Source organism: Zootoca vivipara, chromosome 1, assembly GCF_963506605.1.
Source record: "Zootoca vivipara chromosome 1, rZooViv1.1, whole genome shotgun sequence".
NCBI classification, from domain to species: Eukaryota; Metazoa; Chordata; class Lepidosauria; order Squamata; family Lacertidae; genus Zootoca; species Zootoca vivipara.
The window spans coordinates 28,816,283-28,842,771 of NC_083276.1; the positions used below are offsets into that span (position 1 = coordinate 28,816,283).

Consider the following 26,489-nt stretch of genomic DNA (forward strand, 5'->3'; position numbering starts at 1 on the left):
GCGCTTCGCCCTTCTATGGGTACCGGAAAATGGCGGCGCCAGCACCGGAAGTCGCTTCCGCGCATGACCGGAAACACGTAAAAGCGACTTCCGGCGCCGGCGCCGCCATTTTCTGATGCCCATAGAAGGGCAAAGCACAACCGGAAGTCGCATCACGCAATTTCCGGTCATGCGCGGAAGCGACTTCCGGCGCCGCCGCCGCCATTTTCTGATGCCCATAGAAGGGCAAAGCGGCACCAGAAAAATGGCTGCCGGGCCGAAGCCGATTTAAGGGACAATACCGGGATTTTAACCTAAACGGGAGACCGCCGGGAAACGGTAAGAAAAAAGGGGTTTTCCCGGCGGATATGGGATACTTGGCAGCTATGGTCTTGAGGTAAAGCTCGCTTCACATCCCACCCCCTCGTTAGAACAATCCTGGTGGTTAAGTCCAACATGGCGGCTCGAGGCCCCCGCATTAAGCCCGCCCTTAGGTGGGGTCGGATGGACCATCCCAGAAGGAGGGTGGAAGTGAAAGTAGTGTCGTGAGTAGTGGCATCGTCATTGCGTCCTTTCGCTTGTGGCAGTAATGTCGAAATTGAGCGGGAAAGCAGCAGCCCGCCGCCGGCTTGGAGCTCGGCAAAGCGCGCACTGCTGCCTTTGCCGGCTTCCGCTCTGTTGGAGCTCGGCAAAGCGCGCGCTGCTGCCTTTGCCAGCTCCTGCTCAGTCGGGGCTCGGCAAAGCGCGCGCTGCTGCCCTTGCCGGGTCCTGCTCAGTCGGGACTTGGCGCAGCGTGCCCTGCCATACCGTACCAGCATGTCTTATTTTTGGGGTATGCCTTATATTTCGCCAGGTCTTGAAAATCCTGCCATGCCTTATTTTTTAGGGATGCCTTAAAATATGAGAAACACGGTACCTCTACTTACGAATTTAATGCGTTCCGAACACACATTCGTAAGTAGAAAAAAATTGTAAGTCAAATCCCATAGGAATGCATTGGGAGAAAAAATTCGTAAGTCGAAGCAACCCTATCTAAAAATTCGTAAGTAGAAAAAATCCTATCTATACTACATCCAAGATGGCAGACGGAGCTCCATTCGTAAGTAGAAACATTCGTAAGTAGAAACATTCGTAAGTAGAGGTACCACTGTAGTTCTGGTTGCCTTGCAGAGCTGCAAAAGATGCAGAAATTGGGAGCTCAAACGATCAAGGGGCTGATGAAGCAAGTCCCCTATGACTAAAGTTTGCAATGTTTGGGACTTTGCAAGTTTAGAAGAAAGGTGAATTGGGGTGAAGCGTGTGTATTATTATGTACGGTGTGTGGAGCAAGGGAAGGTTTTTTGCTTCAAAGTACTTCATCTGATGAAACTAAAACGCTGGGAGATTAAGGACAGAAAAAAAGGAAGTTCACCACACAGCACAGAATCCACTATCACAAGACGTAGTGATAGCAACCAAACTGGTTATGTTTGAAACATGATTAGACAAATTCATTCAGGGTACCAATGGCTACTCACCATGGCTGTGTACTACCTTCAATATTGGAAACAATATTAGTTGCTGGGGAATGTGATTGGGGAGAATGTCCTGCTTATGAAACTCATGCACTCCATCATGGTGAGATGATGCTGGACTATATGGTTCTTTAGATTTGATCCTGGAGGGTTTCTTATATGAGCTATTCTCTCCTCTGGAAAGACTAAAAAGGTATGCCGAACATGGGGTCACAGTCACTACCCACTACAGTCACTTGTACTGCATTTCACTTGCAGTAATTATTTCTGAATCTGCATCTTTACATATAAATTAGCATGTGCCCCTTTTTTGTCATGTGTAAGTGGCCTCATCCCCATTTCTGCCATCCTCCACTGCCATCATTGAGAAGGTTGCAGGTGACTGGAAGCTCTCCTGGGTCAGGGCCAGGTGACTAGAACCGCAAGAGTTCCTCAGAAAGTGAGGGGGAATTTACCACCACTATGGTTTTATACTAAGCAGAAGAATCCTGGCAAGAGGAAGCTAGCTTTGTGGGAGCTCCCATTTCCATAGTAACCGGAGCAGGAGTTTGTCAAGGCAGATGGCTGCCTACAACAGCAGCAGCAGCAGGTATCGTTTCTCATTACCAGAGTGGTGGGGACTTGTCCTGGGTGGGAGTGAGGTTATCAGAGGCTAAAAACAATGCTATTTCTTAGTTTGACTAGGGATGCACTGGCCAAACAGCTGAAAGACAGGCTCCTTTGCTACAGACCCTTGGGTGCCGAGATTGGCAGAGACAGCCCTCTTGGGAGTTCCTCTGCTCTCAGAGGCTTGGGGCAGCGGTGGCCAGGAATAGGGCACTTTCTGTGGCAACCCCTAAACTGCAGAGCTCTGTTCCCACAAAGGTGTGTCCAACACCTTCATTATGCAGCTTCCGGAGGATGCGGAAGATGCAACTCTTTAGCCTGCCTTTTGACACTTGAGGTGTATATTTTCAGGACTCGCCTTATTTTTGCGATTGCAAGTTGTTTTAAACTGTTTTTGATACAGAGTTGGAGGGGCTCCTGGAGGCAATCTAATCCAGCCTCCTGCAATGTGAGGAATTACAACTGAAGCATCCCTGACAGATGACCATCCAACCTCTGCTTAAAAGCTTCCAAGGAAGGAGAGTCCACCACCTTCTGAGGGAGTCTGCACCACATGAACAGCTCTGTCAGAAAGCTCTTTCTATTGCTTGGGCAGAATCTCCTTTCTTGTAATTTGAATCCATTGGTTTGGGTCCTACCCTCTGCAGTAGCAGAAAACAAGCTTGTTCCATCTTCCATGTGACAGCCCTTTGGCTATTTGAAGGTGGCTATCACACCACCTAAACTACTTGAGCTTTCATTCTCATTATGCCCAAGACCTTGCTTTCTCATTGAACAAAAGCAAAAGGGGACCTCTCAGGTTTCTGATATGCTTGGCAAGGGCCTCCTCCTCCTCCTCCTGTTTTGAGTTAGTATCACTCTACGTCAACATGTGCAGCTCAACCCCAGGCACCAGCTGGGCGAAGTAACTTTATTCAAGGCACGGTCATAGCAATAAATATAACAAGAAGATACATAACTCTGGCACATTCCTAGAGGGCAACAGCCAAGGGAAAGACAAAAGACCAGAGCTTCCCGAAGACACTATACCCAACTCACAGGCACTTTGCCTCCATAAAAGAGAAGCGGCTAAGACAGGAGGCCTCGAGGTTTGCTACATTAGCATGTGACTAGGCAAAGGTAATTTCATAGGTTCCAAGGAGGGTGTAGTAAGGAACCGCTTACTCATGCTACAGCACTGGACCCGACCACCCTTCTTCAAATGCAGTCAGATATGGCACTCGATAATAGGATGGGAGAAACCTGTGATGCCATTAGTGCTGGATTAAGGTGAGTCCCTTCAGCTGAGTCACATTCTGGGGTTCCACACCTCAACTTCTCTGCCTGTTTGTGAGCCATACACAACCTCCCCCCTTTCAGAAACGAGCCACAGCATTCAATGAAGTATTAACCTTTCCTCTCATTCTGGCAGATGTCGGCCTGCTGCTCCCTTCTCTGAGGACTCGAGTGGCTACAATTTCTTACCTGTGGGAAATGTTGGAAAAACCCCAGCACAGATAATAGCACAGAGACGCCCGACTATTGATACTACATGAAAGAGACTCATTTGGATGAGGCCCTATCCTCTATAGTCACCAGAAGCCTGACCCTATGCATATTCACTCAGATGTTAAGTTCCACTTGGGCTTCCTCCAAGTTATGTGGCCATAGCGTCAGGTGTGTTATTAGCTCAGTCCTGTTGCATTGGAGGATGAGCCAAGCAATCTTGCCAAGGCAGAAAGACGGTTCTTCATGCCACCTATTCACTGACATAGCTAGTGCTGGATGTTGCAGAATCACCAGTTCTCTACTGCTCACATCAAGTTTTCAAACGACTTTTTTAGGGACAATATGACTACACATCCTGCAACAGACATGAGATTATTTGGCGCAATGGTGTGTATTACCAAATTTTGTAAAGGCAGTCTCCAAAGGGTACAGGAAAGGTTTGTAAACTTATACCCACAAAGCTGGAGCCTTGCAATCCTGCCAGCTTCTGGAGGATGGGAGCTCACCAGTCCAGTTTCAGAGTGGTGTGTTTCCTTTATTTAAGCCACTCCTCCTTTGTAACCACATGACTTATTCCATATGTGTACACACACACCATCTTCTGTGCTAAGATTACTCAGCATTCCATCCCTCTGCCTCTGAAACCTGTCACAGGTGACAGGACTGGCTCCTGGAACAGAATAACTAATACAGTTGCAGGCCACAAGCAACATCAAAAGGTGCAGACGCAGTCTGCAAAAACAATTTACTGTCTCACAATTTTCTGCGAAACCTCAAAACACCAAGAAGACCAACCATTCCTCTTATGCATGTGCTTGTTTCCTCTTTGGAAAGCTTCCAAGAACCCCCCCCCCTGAAAAAAACATTTATTTTTTAAACAATCCACAACCCAGTTTTAAAAAACTGAATTTAACTCTCTTCAGTTAAACTGGAGATTGCTTTATGGCTCTCTCTATCTTCATCACTTGTTCACTAACGTCCATTTTTTCCTTTGCCTATTTTTTAAAAAAGTGGGCAGATGTGCATGGCACAAGCTGTTTCTGAAATTGGGCTGCTGCATTTACTACTACACTGAGGCAATACACTTAAAGGGTGCCTTTTCTTTCCATAATAAAAGGCTGCAGTGTGGAGCATAACGCTACAGACTCTTCCGTGGCCACATATGAGAGAAGCTAAAGCAATGAAAGATAATCTGTATTGCATAGATAAGGTTGAAGTTCACTCCCCAGTTAAAAGGATCTCAGGGTTGCCAAACACATTAAAAAATTTCTGCATGGGACTACACATTAATATACTGCATTTTACTGTACGTACACTCAAGCAGCATGGTGTTCATCCAGCAAAATAGACGTATCTCATCGCATCAGCTGACTGATACTTTGCCTGTTAATTCTTACGGTACATTGAAGTTAGGGATTTTTTTTTGTACTCTGCCTGAGACTCTGGAAACCACCTCTCAGCAGAGAGTTCTAGGCTGTACGGCAGGCATCCCCAAACTTCGGCCCTCCAGATGTTTTGGACTACAATTCCCATGTTCCCTGACCACTGGTCCTGTTAGCTAGGGATCATGGAAGTTGTAGGCTAAAACATCTCGAGGGCCGCAGTTTGGGGATGCCTGCTTTACGGGGTTGACCATGGGAAATTTGTGGTTGGATCTGCCAGCATATTCCACTAAACACCAAGCAGAAGTGGTCATGAATTAGATTGTTGCACTGGGGGTGGTGTAAGTGTTTAACCTTTCCTCTCTGAGGCCCTGGGTGAACTAAAAGCAGAGTGACCAATTTTCGGAAGTCTTTTTTAATAAACTAGTCCTAAGGTGGCCAGATGTAAAAGAAGAGACCACAACCATTAATAGTTGTGCACAAGAAGGATTTCAGCAGGTCTAAGTTGTCATGCTGCACAACTCTTATAGGTGACACTGTCCTTCCTCATTTGCATTAGGCCACTCTATCTGGTTTGCCTTTCTTACCCGTACATGTGAGTAACTAAGCAAGAAACGAGTGGGCCGCTTACCCTAGAAACACAGATGTATCCAAGCCTTTGTGCTGCCTCTGATACTGGGCTTTTGCTTCATGGGGCCAGGAATGGAGACTTACCCTATGAAGTCTGTATGCAGCCTCTATATATTAGAAAGAATGCTGTGTTACAGGCATTTTTATCTGTGGCAAGGTATATGAATGATCTTCAGCTAAGAAAAGAAAATTCTGGGAAGCAGATTTACCTGAGCATAATTCCCTCTGCTTTTAATGGAATTTGCTTCCTGGATAGCAATTACAGGTAAGCTTCTAATATAAATATTTTTATTTAGCTATAATCGCAAGGTGCTTTTTCTGTTTCTCAAACACCAGCGGGCAACCTAGATCTGCCCTGTTCAAAACAGGCCTTGAAGATGGAGACAAGGCTTCTTCTACCTTCTCTCCCCCACACCTACTGTGCCTTTTGACAGTTGCATGGATAGCAGAAATCTAAGAGGCAAGCTTCTTCTAACAGCAACAGAATAGCTTGGGATCAACTTTCCCAATTACAGCACCAGCATGCTAGGAAAGTTTCACCTGCTTAAGAGTTGAGAGAGAGGCAGTAATTCAGCGCACAGGAATCCTGCTAGAAAAATTGCATGGCAATTCTGATTTGTATGCAGATCACCTAATACTTCTCCTTCCTGCTTGCTCTCTTGTGGCTTATACTTAGCTCCTAAGTAAAAAAAAAATGGGACAGCCTTATCCCAGGTTCTGAGCACAGCAGCCCACGAGAGAAATCTCACTCCATTGCTCCTCGGGACTTTGCAGAATCACAGATTAAGAGTCTCATGCTCTACTGACTGAATGCTTAGCATCATGAATGATGGTGAAGCATTGATCTAATGGGCTAGTATATAATGCAGCTGAGCCAAAGAAAGTCCTATACAACACTGGAGGTTTCAAAGTAAAACGGAGTCATTCCCATGCACAAGTCTATCCTGGGAGGCACACCTATCATTTGGAGACAAGGGGGCTGGCCAGGTTTGGGCCTGTGATATCATGCAGCTTGTGCACTGGCACCTTGGAACATGCTGGTGTACAAAGGGGTTATTGTCACAGAGGGGTCGAGGTGTCCCCACTGCCTTGCCTGCCTGCCATCCCACCCAGCTCTCAAGCCAGTGCCAAAGTAGATGCGATCGTGGCATAATCATACGTTTAAACTTGGATCTGTAACGAAGATGCTGAAAGTCAAGCAGGTGTGGAGATCCAATTTATGGAGCAAAAGGGACATATGAGTGATGTGCACCAAACCCGTAACCCTCCCCAGGGCTCAACCCCCTGCAGAAAGTTATCCAGCCCCCTAATCAGGGCACTAGCTGTTCGTTTAGCTCCTCCCACACATGATTCTTTTTTGCCTTACAAGTTTGACTCTACCCCTGGTTTCTAGCCGTTTGTATCAGCTCTGGATTTATACACACAGCTCTGCCGCTGCCCTGTCTAGTTTGGGCTCAGCTTCAACACAATCTCATTCATCACCCTCAACCCCCCCCCCCCCGGCGCCTTCAAGTTTGCTTTCAAACAAGGAACCAGGCAGTTTTCAACACGGTTGGGAAAAAAGGTATGCAAAAATCCGAACATGGCAATTATTCTGGGCAGAAAGCACACAACCAGTCAAACCTAGAAAAACAGAGACAAGTCAGGCCTGTCACTTAGGCCACACTGAGAAAGAAAGTCTTTTTTGGGAGGCAGTGAATTTGGGCAAAAGCAACAACTGCAGCAGCAACAAATGGGCATATAAAAAATGAAGCAGCTAAAGCACCTGTCTTTTGCAAATGCCCCTCTTGCATTCAGGAAACAATTGGGACTTTGCTTCTGCAACAAATACATTACACTGGGCTGTGCGGTCAACTTGAATGTGTCTTAGGAGTCACCCTTCTGCACACACCCACACCCAAATGTTTTATAGAAATGTTTGTAGCTACTGGGCGCATGATGCTATTTAAATCCAGACAGTCTCTTGCTCCTGCTGGCCTGAGCAGAGAAGGCTGCACACACTAGAGAAACATCTTCCTCTACCAAAAAAAAGAGAATATAAATGAAAAGCAAAAATAGTGGAAGGCGAGGGAGACCAATTGGGGCAACGGAGAGAAGGGAAGATTTGTCAGAAGACACAGGAAGAGTCAAGCAATGGCAGTCCGTCGCCCTGGAGCAGAAGGATGAGAGGCAACATGTGGAACATGCTGCTGTTAAACAGCTGGGAGTAAAAAATTGAAGTAACACTGCCTGCGCAGAATCTCCCTGTTCGTTCTATCTCTGCTGGAGAGTTGAGCTGCCATCCCAACACTGTGGCCAAGAGAATGGCAGCACTGAAGGCCCATTGTGCATCAGCCTGAGAGGTTCTGGTTTAAGTAGCAAAACAAGACCTTTGCTCAAAACTGGTTTACAGCAGGACTGACATGGCAACTCAGAGCAATCTAGGCCTTGGGACATAATGCTGCCCTCCGGCACTCTTAATACTCAAAATGTTTCTCTGGTCTGTCTCGTCACTCTGAGAGCAGGTGGTCAATGATAGCGGATTTGGTCATCCAGCACTGGCCCGGTTCTGTAGTCACCCTCCGTGCTCTCCAGCTCTGTTTCAAAGCTCTGCAGGCCACCCTCCTCCATGTTCTCGGCTTGCTCCAGGCGGCTGCCCATGGTGCCGTAAGACTGGTGAGCTGGGGAGGCTGCTGGCGTTAGGCTTAGTTCTGGCTCCTGAAGCACTGTAGCCACAAACATCTACAACACAGAGAGCAAGAAAGTTACAATTCTGAGGTCCTTTGCTTTGCATCTTGCTGAAAAGACAAATTTCCCCTGTAACTCTTCCCTTTTGTGAGAGGATAGTGACTGCAGAAATGCTGGCACGTGGACCTTGCCAGTCTGCATGAGAGAACCGGGACATTGCAAGCAAATGTGCAAAGCCAGTAAGGGAGGCATGCAAGAAATGGAAGATATACTTACATTTGAATTGGGGGTTGAAGAGATGCTGCTCCTTTCTGTATCGTTGAAAGCACCTTCAGATTGCTCAGACATCTGCTTGCAGGTGGAGAGGAGAATAAAGTTGGGCAAGGGATAGAAAAACAGGGATTGATGCTCCACCTTGTACCTCCCAAAATGGTGATTCTCCCAAAAGTAAGTGTTGCAAACCCGGAGCCCTCCATATATTGTTGGACTACACTTCTGGCTGGAACCAATGGGAGGGTCAAAACTTCTCCATCCCTGCTGTAGGTCAATAGATCATGGCTATTTTTGAGGTGGACACCTTGTGAAAACACCCTCGGAGAGGGAAGTGTAAGGGGATATACTACTGAACTTAGACCCCCTGATTCATGAAGATTGTGGGCTAACACGCCTCACAAAATTATTGTGAGGACAAAATCGACCATAAAGCACACATGCTGCTTGTAGTGCCTTGGAGAAAAAGTGGAATACAAACCTAAAAGGCACAAAATCAGATGTCACTACACTCTGAGAATGCACTTCTCTCTCAGTTGTTTTCAGGCTAATCAAGGGCAATTACTAAGATTGTGGGGAAGTGAAAAATAGTTGTGACTCAGTGTACAGTAGTGCCTTTTGAGGTACAAAAATGTAACACTGAAGAATAAAGAGGGAGAACGAATGCCCCAAATAACCAAGAAACCATCAAAGGGGTACCCAGCAGTAACAAAGACATAGAATGTAAAATATCAGCAAGACTTGCAGCAGCATTTCTTTTTCTTTTTTCTCGCTGATACTTTGAAGTCCTATGCAATTCCTTTTTGGAGTCATCAGGATTCAATAAACACATACATAATTCTTCCAACATTAGACAGCTTCACCTACAGTATCCAAACCTGCTTGACAGAACTATACTAACTATACTCTTTTGGTCAGCATTTGAGAGTTGATCCCCACCCCACCCAGTATTCTGCGTACTCGTATGTTGTGTTTGTGTCATTTGACAGAAGGAGTGGGGCAGAGGTCAGTCAAGGTCTTCTAGTACATCTCTGCCTGGTTTGCAGTGGATCAGCAAGGGTTTCCTGACTCTTAACTGTTTAACAATAGCAACAAAACAATTTCCCCTGACTAAATTTGGCTGCTGAAACCAAGAATGCTAATCAGGACCAGACTTTAGTTTAACAGAACTGTAAGATCAGTTCTGGTACCGAAGATAAACTCCTCAGTTCAGAATGTGTTCCAAGGCATCCAATTCTCTATGTGTATTTTCTAAAGTAGATCTGACAAGCATTTCACCTTTTTGGTGAAAGGTTTAATGCATGCATCCATCCATTTCAAAGCAAATGTATGTTTTGTTGTTGTTTAGTCGTGTCCGACTCTTCGTGACCCCATGGACCATAGCACGCCAGGCACTCCTGTCTTGCACTGCCTCCCGCAGTTTGGTCAAACTCATGTTCGTAGCTTCGAGAACACTGTCCAACCATCTCGTCCTCTGTCGTCCCCTTCTCCTTGTGCCCTCAATCTTTCCCAACATCAGGGTCTTTTCCAAGGATTCTTCTCTTCTCATGAGGTGGCCAAAGTATTGGAGCCTCAGCTTCACGATCTGTCCTTCCAGGGAGCACTCAGGGCTGATGTTCCTCCCACAACCACTTTTAAAATGTTGCGCTACATACATTTGGATAAAGACAAATGTATGTAGCGCAACATTTTAAAAGTGGTTGTGGGAGGAACATGCTAGTCTGAGAAGTGTGTACATGCATCGTAAATAATATTGTGGTAACCATCTCTCCATGCTTGGATTTTCCTCATGTAGCTCAGGTGACAAGTGGTCATGAGCAAATGTAAGAAACAGCACACAGTAAACTGGGCACATTCTTGCCTTTCTTACCTGGTAACAGGAGGGCTTCCTTGGACGCAGCTTCTTCAGACAAAGGCCGAAGAAGGAAAAAAGGATGCAGGAGACAAGGACCACGCAGGTGAAAATGGTGATTGGTCTGATGGAGCCTACAGTGTTGACAGACCAGGAAATGACATTAGGTGCCATTGCTTTCTCTGCCTACAATTTAAAGTAGTCTGCAACTCCTGAGACCCAAACCCGCTTTTGTTAGGAGCAAGGTCTGTCACATCTGGATGAGGGCTCTCTTAAATCATCAGTGGTGAATCTGTGGCCCTTTAGATCAGGCATCCCCAAACTGCGGCCCTCCAGATGTTTTGGCCTACAACTCCCATGATCCCTAGCTAACAGGACCAGTGGTCAGGGATGATGGGAATTGTAGTCCAAAACATCTGGAGGGCCGAAGTTTGGGGGTGCCTGCTTTAGATGTTATTGGACTCACCAGCCCCAGCCAACCCAACATCCAAAGCAACTTCCTGGGGCTAAATGGATGCGCTCAGTCTGGATACTACTCAACCTTTCCTAAATAAATGTCAGCAAGCCCCAGCCTTAGAGGAAGAAGGTTCAGCTCAGGGTATGCTTGATGGCGGTCCTTGCCTACCTAGTCGGAGGACGGAGAAGAAGAGCAGCCAGAACATGCAGAGGATGGGAGCTACCACCACCTGGCTCACAGCTGCCGTGTGGATGCGCTGGTTCAGCTTGGTGGGGATGTACACATAGTAAATGTTGTAGCGGTCAACCATGTGCTTCAGCAGCATATACAGCAAACCTGCAGGCACGGATATGGGAGCAAAAGGACAAGGAAAGGTTACTCAAAGGAGATGCCGGTAGGCGAAATGATAAGGGGCTTGGCCAAGAGAGATTCTGCAGCAGACGATTCAGTGGGAGAGGCCACAGCTTAGCTAGTAGTGGGACACGTGCTCCACATGCAGGAGGCCCCAGATTCAATCCCTGGTTTCTTCTGTTAAAAAGGATTCCAGGTAGCTGGGCTGGGAAAGACCTCTGCCTGTGACCATTGAGAGTTGCTGGCAGCCAGGAGTACTGGGCAGAATGGACTACAAATCCTGTACAAAGTACAGGCCCATAGTCATTTTCAGGCCAGAAAGTGTACTTTGGGAATGGGGTATTATAATTCAATGTGAAAGAGCTAAAACCTAAATAAAGGAACCTTAATATGCATTATTTACACTTAGTTAAACAAAATTTAACAGTACCAAGAGTCCACTAATTTGCTCTCTTCAGGAAAAATCTGTAACTTATCTGTGCAACAGGGAAGTTATGCAGCTGTGCCCACTGGGAACAAAATGCCAGCCCTTTTCTCCTTTACTGTTCAATACTTGCACTTGAAAGACATTACTACTTTCCAAAATGGTGTAAGGTAGGAGGAGGTTTAATTCTAACTGAGCAGTTAGGTAGAATACTGTCTATGTATGTTCCCTTCTCTCTGTGTAAGAGAGCCTCCAGCTGCTGTTGGACTACAACTCCCATCATCCTTAGCTAGCAGGACCAGTGGTCAGGGATGGTGTGAATTGTGGTCCAAAAACAACTGTCTATCAGTCAAGTTTATTGATTATAGCCGAAGGCTGTTGCAATGTATACAGTGTCATTCAATAAAATATATACTAGTTTGATACAAAAACTTAAAACATTTACATTATCCAAACATGACCTAATCTGCACAAAGCTATAGAAACTCCTTAATATACAAATTGAAACATTAGACAATAAAATTTAAAAGCTAAAATTACCGCGAGGCCATTAATATATTAAAAGTAATGTTAAATAATACAACAGACAATTATGTACAAAGTTTAGTGAGAAAGATACAGCTTGGTGTAGATGGGGTCAAATAAATTCATCTCTTTTACAGTTGATAGCTATCTCGGCTATATATTTTTTTCTGATTTTCCTGGTGGCAGTTGCAAAAAGTGCTACACGCCAGGTCACATACTTATCAATGTCTGCAAGGAGCTATAGAATCATGTCAGAAGGTTTCTGGCCAGGGGACCTTATCATTATAGGTGTCAAAAACCGTTCTCTTGTTTCAATATATAAGGGGCAGCCAAAAACAACTGAAGACCCAAGTTTGGGAAACCCTGAGCTAGAGATTTGCTATTTATTAAAACAAAATGAAACCAAACCAAACCAAACCCAAAACACTAATAATTCAGAGGAGCCTGGAATATCTTGGTGTGTGTGTTGGTAGAAGAAGACAGGAAGCTGCCTTATAACTGAGTCAGAGCAGCAGCATCTACACTAACTGGCTCAGTATTGTCTCTACCAATCGATTGCAGCTCTACAAAGTCTCAGAATAAATTTCCCAGAGACTGATTGTGGGATTCTGTGCATGCAAAGCACATGTTCTACCACTAAGGTACAGTCCTTCTCCTTGCGTCAAGGCTACAGCCTTGAGCACAAATGCATAAAAAACATCTAAGACAGGGGTAGGCATTATGGTGCCCTTCAGATGCTGTTGGATTACTCCCATCATCCCCGACTGGGGAAGATGAGAGCTGGAGTCCAACATCATTTGAAGGGCACCATATTTGGCTACTCCTGATCTAAAGTTTTTAAATGTAGAAAATATGGCAGCCCAGTGTTTGGAGTTCAGCCATGTGGATTTTGGTAAGGCTGCTTTTAGCTGTGAAACAGAACTGCAGGGTAGCAGAGCCCCACGTTTTGTCCTGAATCCTATTTGGCAAACTTCAGCAGCTGCCCGGCCCAGCAGCCCCATCTCTATTCCCCATGCATCCTGAAATGTGACTAGGGTATTAATTTTCTCAAGTGACTAGACAAGGACAGGAACTTTGGGGAGGGGGCTGGCAGAGATACTTACCAAAGGGGACAATAATGGGGCAGGTGATGCTATAGGTCATGACAACAGCAAATATACAGCAGGTCCAGGCATACTCCAATCCAAATTGGAACTCATAAGCTTGGTTCTAAGGAAAACACAGCAGCACATTTATCCTGTTGTCTTCAACTTCATCATGAGGAGAGCTAAAAGAACACTTGAGGGCAGGGTGAGCACACTTAAAAGCCTTGAGCCGATATGATTTGTTTCCCTTAGCTACGGTTAAGCATTACATCTATGTACCTAAACCATGGTTAAGTATTGGCCACAAACCAGGATGCAAAACCATGGTTCAAATAGGTTGCAAGCCACTGCATTGGGCTGCACCGAGCAAACTGTGGTTGAGGCAGCTTCCCTGTCTCCTGAGCTTCTCATGCCTGCAAAGCAACAATCAGGTTTTGCTAACGTCTTCTTAGATATGCCCTTTACAAGCCACATCATGGTTTCAACGTTTCTCTGGGATGTTAAGCAGTGTTTAGGCAACATTGCTAACCATGGTCAATGTGTTAAGAATTGTCTGCTCTGGGCCAATCAGAAGTCCTCTTTGGGTGTCTAATACTCATGTGATTGAAATTATGTTAAGGGCCCCTGTGTTGCATCTCCGCTGCCCAGCCACACCACCCTCCACTCACAGGAGGAGGAAGTCTAAAGTGGGGAAATTCCCTACGTTATTTAGCATCATACACAACCAGTATCGTATAGACAGGGGTGTGCACATAGGGAGCCTAGACGTGTAGATCCCACTTCAGAGCTTCTCTCTCCCCCAAAGTGTGAAAGGCAAGTGGGGGCCAACAGATGGTGACACAGTAAAAGAGGTGGATCCAGAAAGTCCAACTCTCTCTTCCCCCTTGCATGATAAGTATCATGACAGTGAACTCCCAAATACAGCTTGACTTTCTTGAGATTACTGCTCCATAAGAACCTGGGCTACTAGAACAGGCATAGGCAACCTTGGCTCTCCAGATGTTTTGGAACTACAACTCCCATGATCCCTGACCACTGACCCTGTTAGCTTGAGATAATGGGAGTTGTAGTTCCAAAACATATGGAGAGCCAAGGTTGCCTATGCCTGCACTAGAACCATAGCTGTCAAGTTCTCCCTTTTTTAAAAGGAAATTTTCTTATGCTGAATAGGCTTCCTCGCGAGAAAAGGGAAAACTTGACAGCTATGACTAGAACCCTTCTCCCAAGATTGGCATCCTTGTTTTCCAATATTATTTCTGCAACAACAATGCACAGGAAGGTGCCCTTTCATGAAAAGAGAAAGCTAAGCTTCTCAAGAAGTGAAATTTTGTTCTCACTCGCACACTGCATAGTATCAAGCTGAAACACATAGAATATATATATAATCCTAACTAATGACACTCCAGGACTGAAGCTTGCCCTAAGTTGATGTTTCTCATAAACCTCTGGAGAAGCTGAACCTCAAGCCTGGCCATTTGTGAGTTTTTTTGGTTGGGGGTGGGTGGCATTTCCACACCCTTACAGGACAGAGTTGCTTCAGGACACGACATAACAAGAGGGATCCCAGAGATTCAGAAAATGCCAGTAGTGCCAAGAGTACAGCCTTCTGGTCCTAAGACAGGACGGCATGTGGCTGAGTGTGAGTGAGAAAGTAACGAAACCGCAAACCCGCTTGATGTGGAGCCGCTCCGGTTCAGACTTGGCAAAGCAGAGCCGCGTGGCATAGACAATGAGCCCAGGGATGCGCAGCAACTCCATGGCTGTCCCAATCAGGCTGGAGGTGACGACATAGTTGACAAAGAAAGCACCGTTGTCGGGCAGGAAAACACACCTAGATGGGAAGAAACCAGGGCCGGAGGAGTGAGGGGAGAGAGATGCTCTAAGCAGACCAGGAGAACCTTTGCTGAGAACCAAGGCCACGCATGCTTGTGACGTACCTCATAAACACAAACAAAGGCACCCATCCTGCCAGCAGAACTGGTGAGCCCTCTTTCTCTCTCACACACAGTTCTGAGCAATACTCACTGAAACTTTATCTCTGCCTGATCCACAAAGTGGGTGTCAAAGAGCCAGCGGAAGAAGAGATCCAAACTGGGGAAGGAGAACAGAGAGCAAGAATGGATCAGAGGCTTATTCTTTTGCAAGGAAACCTATGCAGGGGCCCCAGGCCACTAGTCTAGCCCACTAAAGGTTTGGGCTATGCCAGCAGGACCATCATGCTGGTATCACCAGTGTGTCTGTGCATTCCCAACCTCAGTGGCACTTTGCCCTAGCCTGTACATGTAAGATATAGCAATGCTGGTGCTGGGGAGGGGAGGGGGCTCTGCTCCACTACCACAGCTGCTGCTGGTGTAGCCTTTAGGATTTTTGTTGTGTAGCCCCCAAGGCCCCAGTGATTTGCCCCTCTCTGGACCTTCATACACACTGCCCTGGCTTGCGCCCCAGAGAGGTCACTTCAGTGCTGGTAATGCAGCAGTTTGACTTTGCCTCCTGGAGTGAAGTCATTGTCCATTGTCTCTAGAGACAGATGGACGCCAACAACAACAATGCCTAGAGATGGATGGAAAATCAAATGGGTAAACTGACTTGGTCTGCGGCACAAGGGTCTTGTATATCCCGATAGTTGACAAAGAATTGTCTCTGTCCACTTTACAGAGGACATTTTTGTTTCTGCTTAGACTGTGCTCCAAAGTCATACCACATTACGGGGATACCTGTACAATAATTACTACTTTTTTGTGACCATCTTACATACATTTCATGTCTACTATACTGGGCCACTCTTTCTGTTCCTTCTACCTTTTTGTTTCTGTTACCTTCTACCTTCCTGAAGAAAGGAAGAATGGTTTGTGTTTTAACATCTGCAAGTTGCTTTGTACCTGGTCAATCCAAGTGAGGGCAAGATGATAACCATAAACACCAGGAAAAAATAACACTTGTGCATTGTGATCTGATTCTCATTTGACCTAAAAGGGAAAAACAACAACACATATTTATCCCACCATATTTATCCCATGGGGAGAGACAATCAGCAACGTAAGTAACAGGAGCTAGGTTAGAATTTTGTAGCAAAACTCCCGAAATGATACTACTAAAGCAACCAGATAAAAACACCCCCAGATTCAGCAATAAATATCACTGAATGTCACTGAAACACACTTTGATGTTTTGATGAGGACTTTGCATTTTTCTTTTTTTGGTTTTTGTTTAGATTAGTTTTCTTTTTATTGTATTTTATTATGAAAAGCCGTAATAAAATCTGATTTAAATAAAGCAGCATACATTGTGTGTGGCATAATGGTTATAGTGTTGGAATAGGACCTGGGAGGCCAGGGTTCAAATCCGCACTCAGCCATGAAACTCACTGGATGACCTGAGGCCAGTCCCCGTCTCTCAGCCTAGCCTACCTCACAGGGTTGTTGTGAGGATGAAATGGGGAGGAGGAGGAGAAACATGTACACCACCTTGAGATAAAGGCAGTATATCAATGTAATAAATAACAACAATAATAAGAGTTACAAACCCTTTTACTCCAATATGAATAAATAAAATAAAGCATGGGGTTCTTTTAGGGTTTACCAGGTTTTTTTTCTTTTAACTTTGGAAACCATGCTATTAAAACAACCAGATAAAAGGATTCCCAGGTTCAGCAATGAATTTTACTGACTGTTCCTGTCACAGCCAGGTAGATCCCCAGAGAAACTCTGAAAATGCATAATGCAACAAAATCCAACCCCAACAATGGGGTTTGTTTCCAGCATAAAACCACTTTAAAAGTTGCGGGTGTAAGGGTATGCGTTACCTCGTCCAGTGCGTTTCGAAGAAAGCAGAGTAGTACACGATGAAAGGAAGGAACACTGAGAAGGCCCAGAGCAGCAGCGTGGGGAAGAACTGGGTGACAATAGGATTCTGGGAAATGAGATAGGCAGGAGGAATAAGCTTAATACTTTCACTGAGAATCCAGCAGCTTCTCTCCCTGCCGCACCCTGGGAACAGGATTAAAAGCATGCAACTTCTCCTTGATAGTGCATAGCCTAGGTTCCCTCTCATTGCTGCTAATTCGGTCACTGACTGTAAGTGCAGCTTGGGGGCGGGGGGAAACAACGCCACATCAAAGGCAAAAAAGGATGAATGGCTGATCTGTGCTGGGAGATTTCTGCCACAGCTCCTTCTCTAAACCAGAGGATCACCTGTGTCATTCTTCCTTCAGTGCAAGAACCTATTCAGTATCGGGATTCATTTGAAGATCAAAGATGAAGATTGAAAGTACCATAGCACAGAGCGCACTGCAGTCTGGCTCCCCTGGGCACAGCAGTGCTAAAGGCTCCGCTATCAGGAATTAGGCAGAGATTTTATTCCCTGTCCAACACAGGTATATGCTTCTCTTTTAGGGGTGGATGGGCATGGAATGGGCAAGCCCTGAGAAGCAGGGAGTGGGAATGTTTCCCTCCCCACAGCTGGGCTCTAGTACCAAAAAAGCAGAACCCCACAAGGGATGGAAGTGTGCACCTTGAGGCTCTCCACAGGCCGCGTGACGTTGAACATGTCCATGGTGTTGACAATGATGGCGGGCGTGGTGAGGAAGAAGAGGAGGATGAAGAGGCAGATGTTGAGCACGACAAATCGCACCCACCACGAAGCACCGCTGACAGATAAGTTCTCCCTACAAGAAAGAAAGCATGAGGAACATGCGGTGTGCAGGGAAGGCAGCCGGCCAAGAGGTTACGGCAGCTGCCGTCAACCTGATGCCTTTCAGGCGTGTTAAGACTACAACTCCCATCAGCCCCAGCCAGCACGACTGCAGACCGAAACACATGGAGGGCACCAGGTTAGTGAAGGCAGAGTTAAGAAGTTCCCATCTCTTGCCCTCACTTTTGGGGTTTAGGACCTCTGCATGAATCTTAGTATCTAACTAGAAATATACTGATTGTGCGTAAAGTGTTTGCAGTTGTTTGCAACATGCTGGCTGCTGAAATTAGTGATTGCTTTAAAAAGGTAGCACTGGCTTGTGGATTATTTGCTTTGTGGATGACCAATCACAGTAGCACATTGCATCCACAAAAGCATGGTGTTTGCTGGATTATGCAGAGGTTTGGAAGCCTCTACAGATGAATGCTCACTTCAGCCAGATAGGTCTGCTAGGTGGCCACGGACAAGGGCTGTAACTCAAGTGGTGTAGCATCTGATTTGCATGCAAAAGGTCCAAGGTTCAATCTCTGGTGTCTCCAGGTAAGGTTAGGAGAAACTCCCAGTCAGTATAGACAAAACTGAGCTAGATGGACTCAGTATAAGGCAGGCATAGGCAAATTCGGCCCTCCAGATGTTTTCGCACTATAACTCCCATCATCCCTAGCTAACAGGACCAGTGATCAGGGAGGATGGGAATTGTAGTCCCAAGACATCACCGAGTTTGCCTATGCCTGGTATAAGGCAACTTCCTTTGGTCCTTGTTGAAGCTGCAAAAACCCTGTCAATATCCTCGAGAACAGTTTCCACACCACCTTTGGGTAGTGTATTAATTGCAGTCAGCAGATGGTGCTATTGTTTCACCCAGTTCTTCCACAAGCAATGATACAAAAACAGCTAAGATTCTAAGGTGCAGTAAGAAATCAATTGTGGCATACGCATTTGTGGGCTCAAGTCTAGTTCATCAGTTGCATGTGGTGTAAACCCTAGTTGCAGGTATATCTACACATGGAAGGGTAGTAAGCAGTGAGATAGGAGGAAAATAAGATGCAAAAATTACAGACACTGACCTCACTGCTTACAATTCCCCTTACATCAACTATGTATATATACATGCACTTGAGGATTATTCTTCATGCAACTGGTGAACTGGAATGTGGTCTGTAAAAGCTAATGCTGCAATAAATTGGTTAGTCTTTTGGGCACCACAAAACTCTGTTGTTTTGTTGCAATGCAGAGCAACATAACTTTCCCTCTGGAAATATATTAAAAAGTCTGCCTTCTGCCACATGAATGTGTCTGAATTCCAAGGTTCTCCTCTATGACTGCATACAAGTCACACATTCAAAGCACATTTCATTGTGAACTGCCCTATGGTCTATGGGTAGAGGGTGGTACAACAACAACAACAATTTTGTTGCTCAAATAATTCTGGGCATTGTAGTTTGTGAAGGCTTGCTGGGAATTTTAACTCCGAGGAATGAACTGCAGTGCCCATAATTCTCTGAGGGGGGAAATGTGCTTTGAAGGTATAGTTGTACTCAGCCAAATCTCCCTGAGGCACTGGCTGCAGGGTAGCTCAGGACTCCGTGGCTGCCATAACGACCATGGGGCTGTCCCAACATGTCATCGGCCCAACGCATGTGGCACGCCACACTCTGAACCTTGTATTCTCAACTGGGTAGGAAGAAGGTGATCCGAAAGTGGGAGATACTGACATCAGTCCTTTGTCATGGTCAGATCACTTCCTTCTGAGATTTAGGCTTTTGGCACCTTTTACCTTCTGCAGAGGTGGCAGAACTATCAGGATGGAGTCTAATGGATCCATCTATAGCTTACCAGAGCATAGGTTACAGAAGTTAGGCTATTCTCATTTTGTATTTTTATGTTGTGAACTGCCCTGTGATCTTCAGATGAAGGGGGTATACGGATATAATAAATAATAATTTATTCCATGTAATGCTAGTTGCCTCGATTACCGTTTCATCAATTTTGCACCAGAATAACCAAACACTCTCTGGACTTACCAGCATATTTCAACATCAGTTCCCAAAGGAAAATTTATCTCTCTCTCTTTTCTGCCTGATTGTCACTGCCCAGGCCAGTCTCCCATAACCTGTCAGCTGGATGGGGCTGACGGACGTTGTCTAAAACATATTGGGGGCACTAGGTTGGAGAAGGCTGGCCTAGGATCTAAAGCAGTGGATTTGCTAGTCTCGAAACACCCAAAAGTATAACACGGAATCTTAAAATTTCAACGTGTTGAACTTGCTCCTGGTCTTGATGCTCCCTTGAAAACCAAGATGGCAGAAGCATGGGAACTTACCAGATGATGTCATTGGGAGCGGGGGCATAGCTGACCCCCCAGCAATGGGATTTCACCACTGTGGTAACAGAAGACTGTTGTGGATGCTTGCGACACCAGACACGGCTGTAATCCTTCAGAATACTGGGGGAGAGAAGAGGCAACAGCTGGAGGAGGGTGGTCCAATACCACCCCCATACAGAATGTAGCTCCATTTTGGGGGAAAGGGCTGTGGCTTCTCGGTAGTGGCGCCCGCCCTGTGGAACACCCTCCCACCAGATGTCAAGGAAATAAATAACTATCTGACTTTTAGAAGACATCTGAAGGCAGCCCTGTTTCGGAAAGTTTTTAAATGTTTGCTTTTTTATTGTGTTTTTAATATTCTGTTGGAAGTCGCCCAGAGTAGCTGGAGAGGCCCGGACAGATGGGTGGGGTAAAAGTAATAAATGATGATGATGATGCAGAAGGTCCCATGTTCAATCCCTGGCATCTCCAATAGGGCTGGGAGAGACCGCTGTCCCAAACCCTGGAAAACAGTAGCCAATCAGTCAATACTGAGTCAGATGGGCCAGTGTTTGACTCTGTATAAGGCAGTTTCCTATATTCCTAATGTTCTCCTTGGACATAATCCTTTCTGACCTCAAATACGGTGTTAAGACGTTCAGTGCGAAGAAACTCTTAGAGGAATCAGTAGTAGCAGGGAACACTCACGTGGCTGTCATTCTCTCATCCTGAAACGTGACAAAAGCCATGTCGAGGCGTTTCAGCGCAATCCTGCTCCGCTCCGCATTAAATTCATCTGTCAATTTCTCTTCTAGCTCCCCATAGTATTGCTCAGCATCTACCTAGCAGGGAGAAAAGGAAGCATGCTCACTTATTGGTTCTGCTTTGAAATGCCTGTGAGAGTAAACGCAGAATAAAGTTATCATCTTCTGTCTTCATGCATTCTCCGAAAGATTGCATTCACTGGCTGCTTCCCAAAACTCCAACCACCACATAATATTTTTGGGGGGGAGACAGCAAGAATGATATATACTGGTTTAATCTAGGCTTTTCCATCACCAATGTAAACTGATTATACTTGCTGTAATGAGGTGTAGTAAAAGTCCAAGGTCAGACTCCGCAATAAAATTGGTACCAAGCAAACATTCATCAGCTGCCAAATTCTAGCCCAGGAGTTGCAACTGGAGTGAATCAGCTGTCACAAGAAGGTGTGTGCATGCAAGTGAGAGAGATTAACTGCGTCATTCCAGCCCTTTCAGGCAGACACTACTTGAAAAAGAACAGCAATAACTATGTCAAGGAGACTACGGTCTCAGTCGGAATAACAGCTGCCAGCTGCCAGAGAGTATTCCAGCAAAGCCTCTGAAGCACCTAAACATTAGACAGAACTTCCTGACAGTAAGAGCTGTTCAACAGTGGAATTTTCTGCCACGGAGTGTGGTGGAGTCTCCTTCTTTGGAGGTCTTTAAGCAGAGGCTTGACAGCCATATGTCAGGAATGCTTTGATGGTGTTTCCTGCTTGGCAGGGGGTTGGACTGGATGGCCCTTGTGGTCTCTTCCAACTCTATGATTCTATGATTCAGAGATGACGTAGAACCGTGAAACAGTTTGTAACAGTTTCAGCCCAAGCCCTGCCTTTAGTCCCAGCCTGAAATGTTGGGCCCATTTTTAACTTGTACTACCTCATGTGCCTCTCTCTCTCTCTCTCTCTCTCTCTCTCTCTCTCTCTCTCTCTCTCTCTCTCTCTCTCTCTCTCTCTCTCTCTCTCTCTCTCTCAGACACACTGTCTATGGATATTCTAATGATCCCCACTTCTGTCCCAATCTGAAATGCTGGGCCCATCTCTGGAGGGACGCGGGTGGCGCTGTGGGTTAAACCACAGAGCCTAGGGCTTGCCAATCAGAAGGTCGGCGGTTCAAATCCCCGCAACGGGGTGAGCACCCGTTGCTCGGTCCCAGCTCCTGCCAACCTAGCAGTTTGAAAGCACGTCAAGTGCAAGTAGATAAATAGGTACCGCTCTGGTGTGAAGGTAAATGGCGTTTCCATGCGCTGCTCTGGTTCGTACGCCGGCTCGCTCAGCCAATAAAGCGAGATGAGTGCCGCAACCCCAGAGTCGTCTGCGACTGGACCTAATGGTCAGGGGTCCCTTTACCTTTTGTCCATTTCTCTATAAATTCTTGTCTTCACTGAGCTTTCTCTCAGTGCTCAAACAATCCCCTTTAGTCCTAATCTGAAACATTGGGTCTTTAAAAAAAAAATCCCTCGTATGCCTGTCTTTATACAATCCTTTCTCTATCTCATATGTTCTGAACACAGAGGGAGAGAGACACAAACAAGCCTCCTCACATTTACAAAATGTGCATGCAGGAGGGGGGAAGAGTGCCACTGGCTCGGCGCATCTTTGACTTTGGCTTAACAAAATTGTGGGTCCCAATTCACCAGGTGAAGGCCAGTTGTGTAGCAGACCAATTTCAGCTCCGTCATGAACTGGGTCCAGGGGGGAAGGCAAGTGCTCAGGAAAAACACACACACTCCCATTGCCAAGTTGTTCTCCCGTCACTGGGTGACATTTCCCCGAGGCGCCTTGAGAAAGACCAGTGTGCCCTGAGGGAAGGCAGTAGCGAGGGAACACAAGCCAGGGAGCATGTTGCCATCAGCTCTTGGAGAGACCTGTGCGGCCACTCTGCGTTTTATAACATGCATTTGTTTTCATATTTTAAAACTACAAACCATGTCTGGGTGCCTTGGCGGAAAGGTGGTATATAAAAGCAGTGCTTTTTTTCTGGGAGGACGCAGGGGTACGCATACCCCTAAACATTTTGTGAATCTAACGGAAGAAACTAAAATTTTAACTTTTTTTAGTTTCTTCTCTAGCATGGTGAATCATCAGTTCTGTTGAATAGCACGGTGATTGGTCAGTTTCGTTGTTACCACCTCCGATGGCTTCATTTCCTGTCAATATGTTTCCTGGGTCTCAGATGGAAGTGAGCGTTTAATGTGTGAAGCAGTGTGGAATGTGGATGTGTGGTGTTTTACTGTCAGCTGTGTAATACGAGGTAATGCATGTTCTTTGTACTTTTGTCCATTTACTGTATTTATTTCCCCCCGATTCAAACTATAAAATGGAGATTTTCTTGAGTCAAAATGAAAGCACCCCTAAACATTTGTGTGTGTGTGTGTGGGGGGGAAAGCACGATATAAAAGCAATCACACAATCAAACTTCACATGGAAATTGTCTCTAGCTTAGGTCGGTAGCCAGCAGATTAACAAAGCAACAGGGTAATGGACAATCATAAATGCCCACGGTCAGTTTCACGTGCAGGCCCTGAATTTCATTCTGTACCTCTTCAAAGCCGCAACTACGGCAACAGAAGATGCGCGAGCAGGGGTGGATCTTGATCATGATTTTCCCCTCCTTCTGAGCCTTGGTGGTGAAGTAAAGCCTCCCCTTCATTGCCTTGCGCCTGCCAGCAAAAACGAAGCAGAGCGGAAAGTTAACAAGGCTGCCCATTGAATCACTGTGTTCAGAATTACCGTATTTTTCTGTGTATAACACGCCCCCATGTATAAGGAAACCCCTATTTTTCAGGGGGGAATTGCCCAAAGTTGTTGAGCAGGCCAATCACATGGCCAATTGCCGCTGACAATCTCCTGCTGGCTGCCGCCACCAATTACCCACCTACCCACTGCTATCCATGTATAAGATGACCCACAATTTTTGCCTATCATTTTGAATGATAAAATATTGTCTTATACATGGAAAAATACAGCAAGTGTATTTCCATGCATGCACAACTGTGGTTGCTTTTGCTTAGGTCTGAGGCTTTCGGATTCCATACAGCAGGGGTGGGGGACCTTTTTTCATCCCAAGGGCCGCATTCCCTTCCAGGCAACCTTCTGAGGGCCACATGACAATGGTGAGTGGGGACAAAAGTGGGCAGAAAAACTGATGTAAACGTTGCCTTCGTACAGCATTCTAGTGTCTCCACGCCCATTCATGTCCCTCCCTATGCTTCATCCAGACAAGCAAAAGAGGCATGGAATAGTTCAGGGATACTTTCCAGCCAGGCCAGTGAGGAGTGTGGACTGGGGGCAGTTCTCAGGGTCAGATAAAGAGGACCGGAAGGCTGCATTTAACCTCTGGGTCTGAGGTTTCCCACCCCTGCATTACAGAATTACATCCTCAACCTCAGCTGTGATGTTCCTAGGAAATAATGCTGCAGCGCAGCTCTTGGCATTTACATATTTATTTAAATATGCAGACAAAATACCGTATTTACTCAAGTATAAGTCGACTTTTTCAGCACCAAAAATGGCTTATATTCGAGTGAGGCAGGCAGCAGCGGAGAAAGGCACAGGATCGGGGGTTCGGAGAAGCGCTGCACTGCGACTCTCCGAACCCCCGTCCTATGCCTGCTCTGTGTGACGTGGTGGGGAGGGAGAAGCGGTGAGGAAGGGATCCTTCCTCGCCACTTCTCCCCCCCCCCCCCCGCCACCAACAGCTGGGAAAGGCATAGGATGGTATTTATTTTTATTTTTGAAATTTACCAGTAGCTGCTGCATTTCCTACCCTCGGCTTATACTCGAGTCAATAAGTTTTCCCAGTTTTTTTGAGGTAAAATTAGGTGCCTCGGCTTATATTCGGGTTGGCTTATACTCAAGTATATAGGTACTTGTTTAAATAGGTATCAGGGTGTGTGGCTTGGATCCTTTGGCTCTGTGAATGGGAGCCTCCATTCATGGAAGAAGAGCTGCACTCACAGGAGAAAGCCTGTCATGGCCTCCAATCTCCTTTCATTCACGGAGTAAAAAGTTGTGATTTGAGGCAGTGTATTTAGAGACATACCTTGAGAGGAATTTATTTAAAATTGCAGATTAAATGTGAAGCCTGAATGGAATTATGGGTAAAAATGGTATGTTTAAGTGACACAGACCAGAAATGGGTCTGCCCTTTAACCGTTTCCATTCCAGCTGGTCATTGTTAGAACTACTATTCTACTTTAAGAACTGACATGCGAGTTTGCTTTCCCCCCTCTTTCTTCCCTGTTCCTTTCCCCTCCTGTGCTGTGCCTTTTCGATTGTAAACCTGATGGCAGAGACCATCTTGTTTTTATCCAAGGTGCGCCACTCTGGGAGCCTAAGTGCTCCAAGTAAAATAATAAATAAAAATGTAGCAAATAATTGCCAAGATGCAAGTCTTTGTCATGTTAAAAGGATCAGACACAAGCTTCTCCCTTGTGTCTTGCAAAGTGCCTGAAGCAACTTCTCAAGGCTGGGTGAGAACAATCTTGCCGAAAGGTGCTTGCTACTGCACTGTAAAACTGATATCAGGATATCTGCTTACTAGAATCAAAGGAGTTTAGGAAAAAATCGGGTCTCAGCAGAAAAACAACACACCCACCTCTCTGAATCCAACTTCATCAGTGTGCGAACATCAGAACAGAACTGGACACCAGTCACTGTGCAGCTTGGGTAAGCCTCACTGTTGAGAAGAGACAATCAAAATCTTTAAGGAACATGCTCACCTGTGTAAAGGAAGTGATGGAGCTTGATCAATCCTGCCCATCCCATCCCTGGTGTCACAAGGGAACGGAGACTGGGATGGTACCATGAAAGGCAGAATACGTCTTTAGAAAGCTGTTGTAGCAGGGATTGGTTAAAATGGGACATTACCTTAGGAATGTATTTATTTTATTTTTGTATATTTATATCCCACATTTCACCCATCCTGGGACCCAGGGTGTTGTACAAGTGGTACCCAGGCAGTCTCCCATCCACCTTGAGTGAGTGACTATTATTAGCTAGAAGAGAAGAAAAGGGAAGAGGGAAGGATGAGGTATGGATATCACCTTATAGTTGCACTTACTGGAAATGTTTGATGACAAGGGAGGGATCCATAATATCTTTGGGAATCTTGGTAACCATCAGGGTCCGGGCCACCTTAGGGAGAAGAAAGGGAGAGAGTTCCTGAAAAAAGGAGACACCTGAGAGCAACAGGACCAGACTACCCCCCTCTTACAAATAAGCAGGGTATCCAGAATTCTGTACAGATAAAGCTTAATTCTGAAATTTTGCCAAGGCATTAAGACACGATGCAAAGTGGTAAGTTGTTAAACACATATTTATGCTGCTTTATTTTACGGGTTTTTTTCTTTTGTATTTAATTTTTTTTATACCTATTGTAGGCTACCCAAATAATTTTGTTATGGGGTGGCATGAAAATTAAAATAAAAGGTACCCAAGAGGGAGTTCTCATTCTTGGTT

At 45.7% G+C, this 26,489-nt stretch overlaps 1 protein-coding gene across 3 annotated transcripts in view; it reads right to left on the reverse strand.

The window, feature by feature from the left end:
• Positions 1-2,971: 2,971 nt before the first annotated feature.
• TMEM63C (transmembrane protein 63C) overlaps positions 2,972-26,489 on the reverse strand; it is a 79,845-nt gene continuing 56,327 nt past the window's right edge. For all 3 annotated transcript variants that reach the window (XM_035108112.2, XM_035108113.2, XM_035108111.2), the window contains 15 exons: positions 26,092-26,165; positions 25,627-25,707; positions 23,569-23,689; positions 20,933-21,066; positions 20,243-20,365; positions 17,740-17,893; positions 17,033-17,139; positions 16,110-16,196; positions 15,256-15,321; positions 14,899-15,061; positions 13,249-13,354; positions 11,014-11,181; positions 10,407-10,522; positions 8,543-8,614; positions 2,972-8,320 (listed from right to left, as the gene is read on the reverse strand). In XM_035108112.2, coding sequence (XP_034964003.1) covers positions 8,108-8,320; positions 8,543-8,614; positions 10,407-10,522; positions 11,014-11,181; positions 13,249-13,354; positions 14,899-15,061; positions 15,256-15,321; positions 16,110-16,196; positions 17,033-17,139; positions 17,740-17,893; positions 20,243-20,365; positions 20,933-21,066; positions 23,569-23,689; positions 25,627-25,707; positions 26,092-26,165 — 1,785 coding nt within the window. In that variant the 3' untranslated portion in view covers positions 2,972-8,107. The remainder of the gene's footprint in view (positions 8,321-8,542; positions 8,615-10,406; positions 10,523-11,013; positions 11,182-13,248; positions 13,355-14,898; positions 15,062-15,255; positions 15,322-16,109; positions 16,197-17,032; positions 17,140-17,739; positions 17,894-20,242; positions 20,366-20,932; positions 21,067-23,568; positions 23,690-25,626; positions 25,708-26,091; positions 26,166-26,489) is intronic.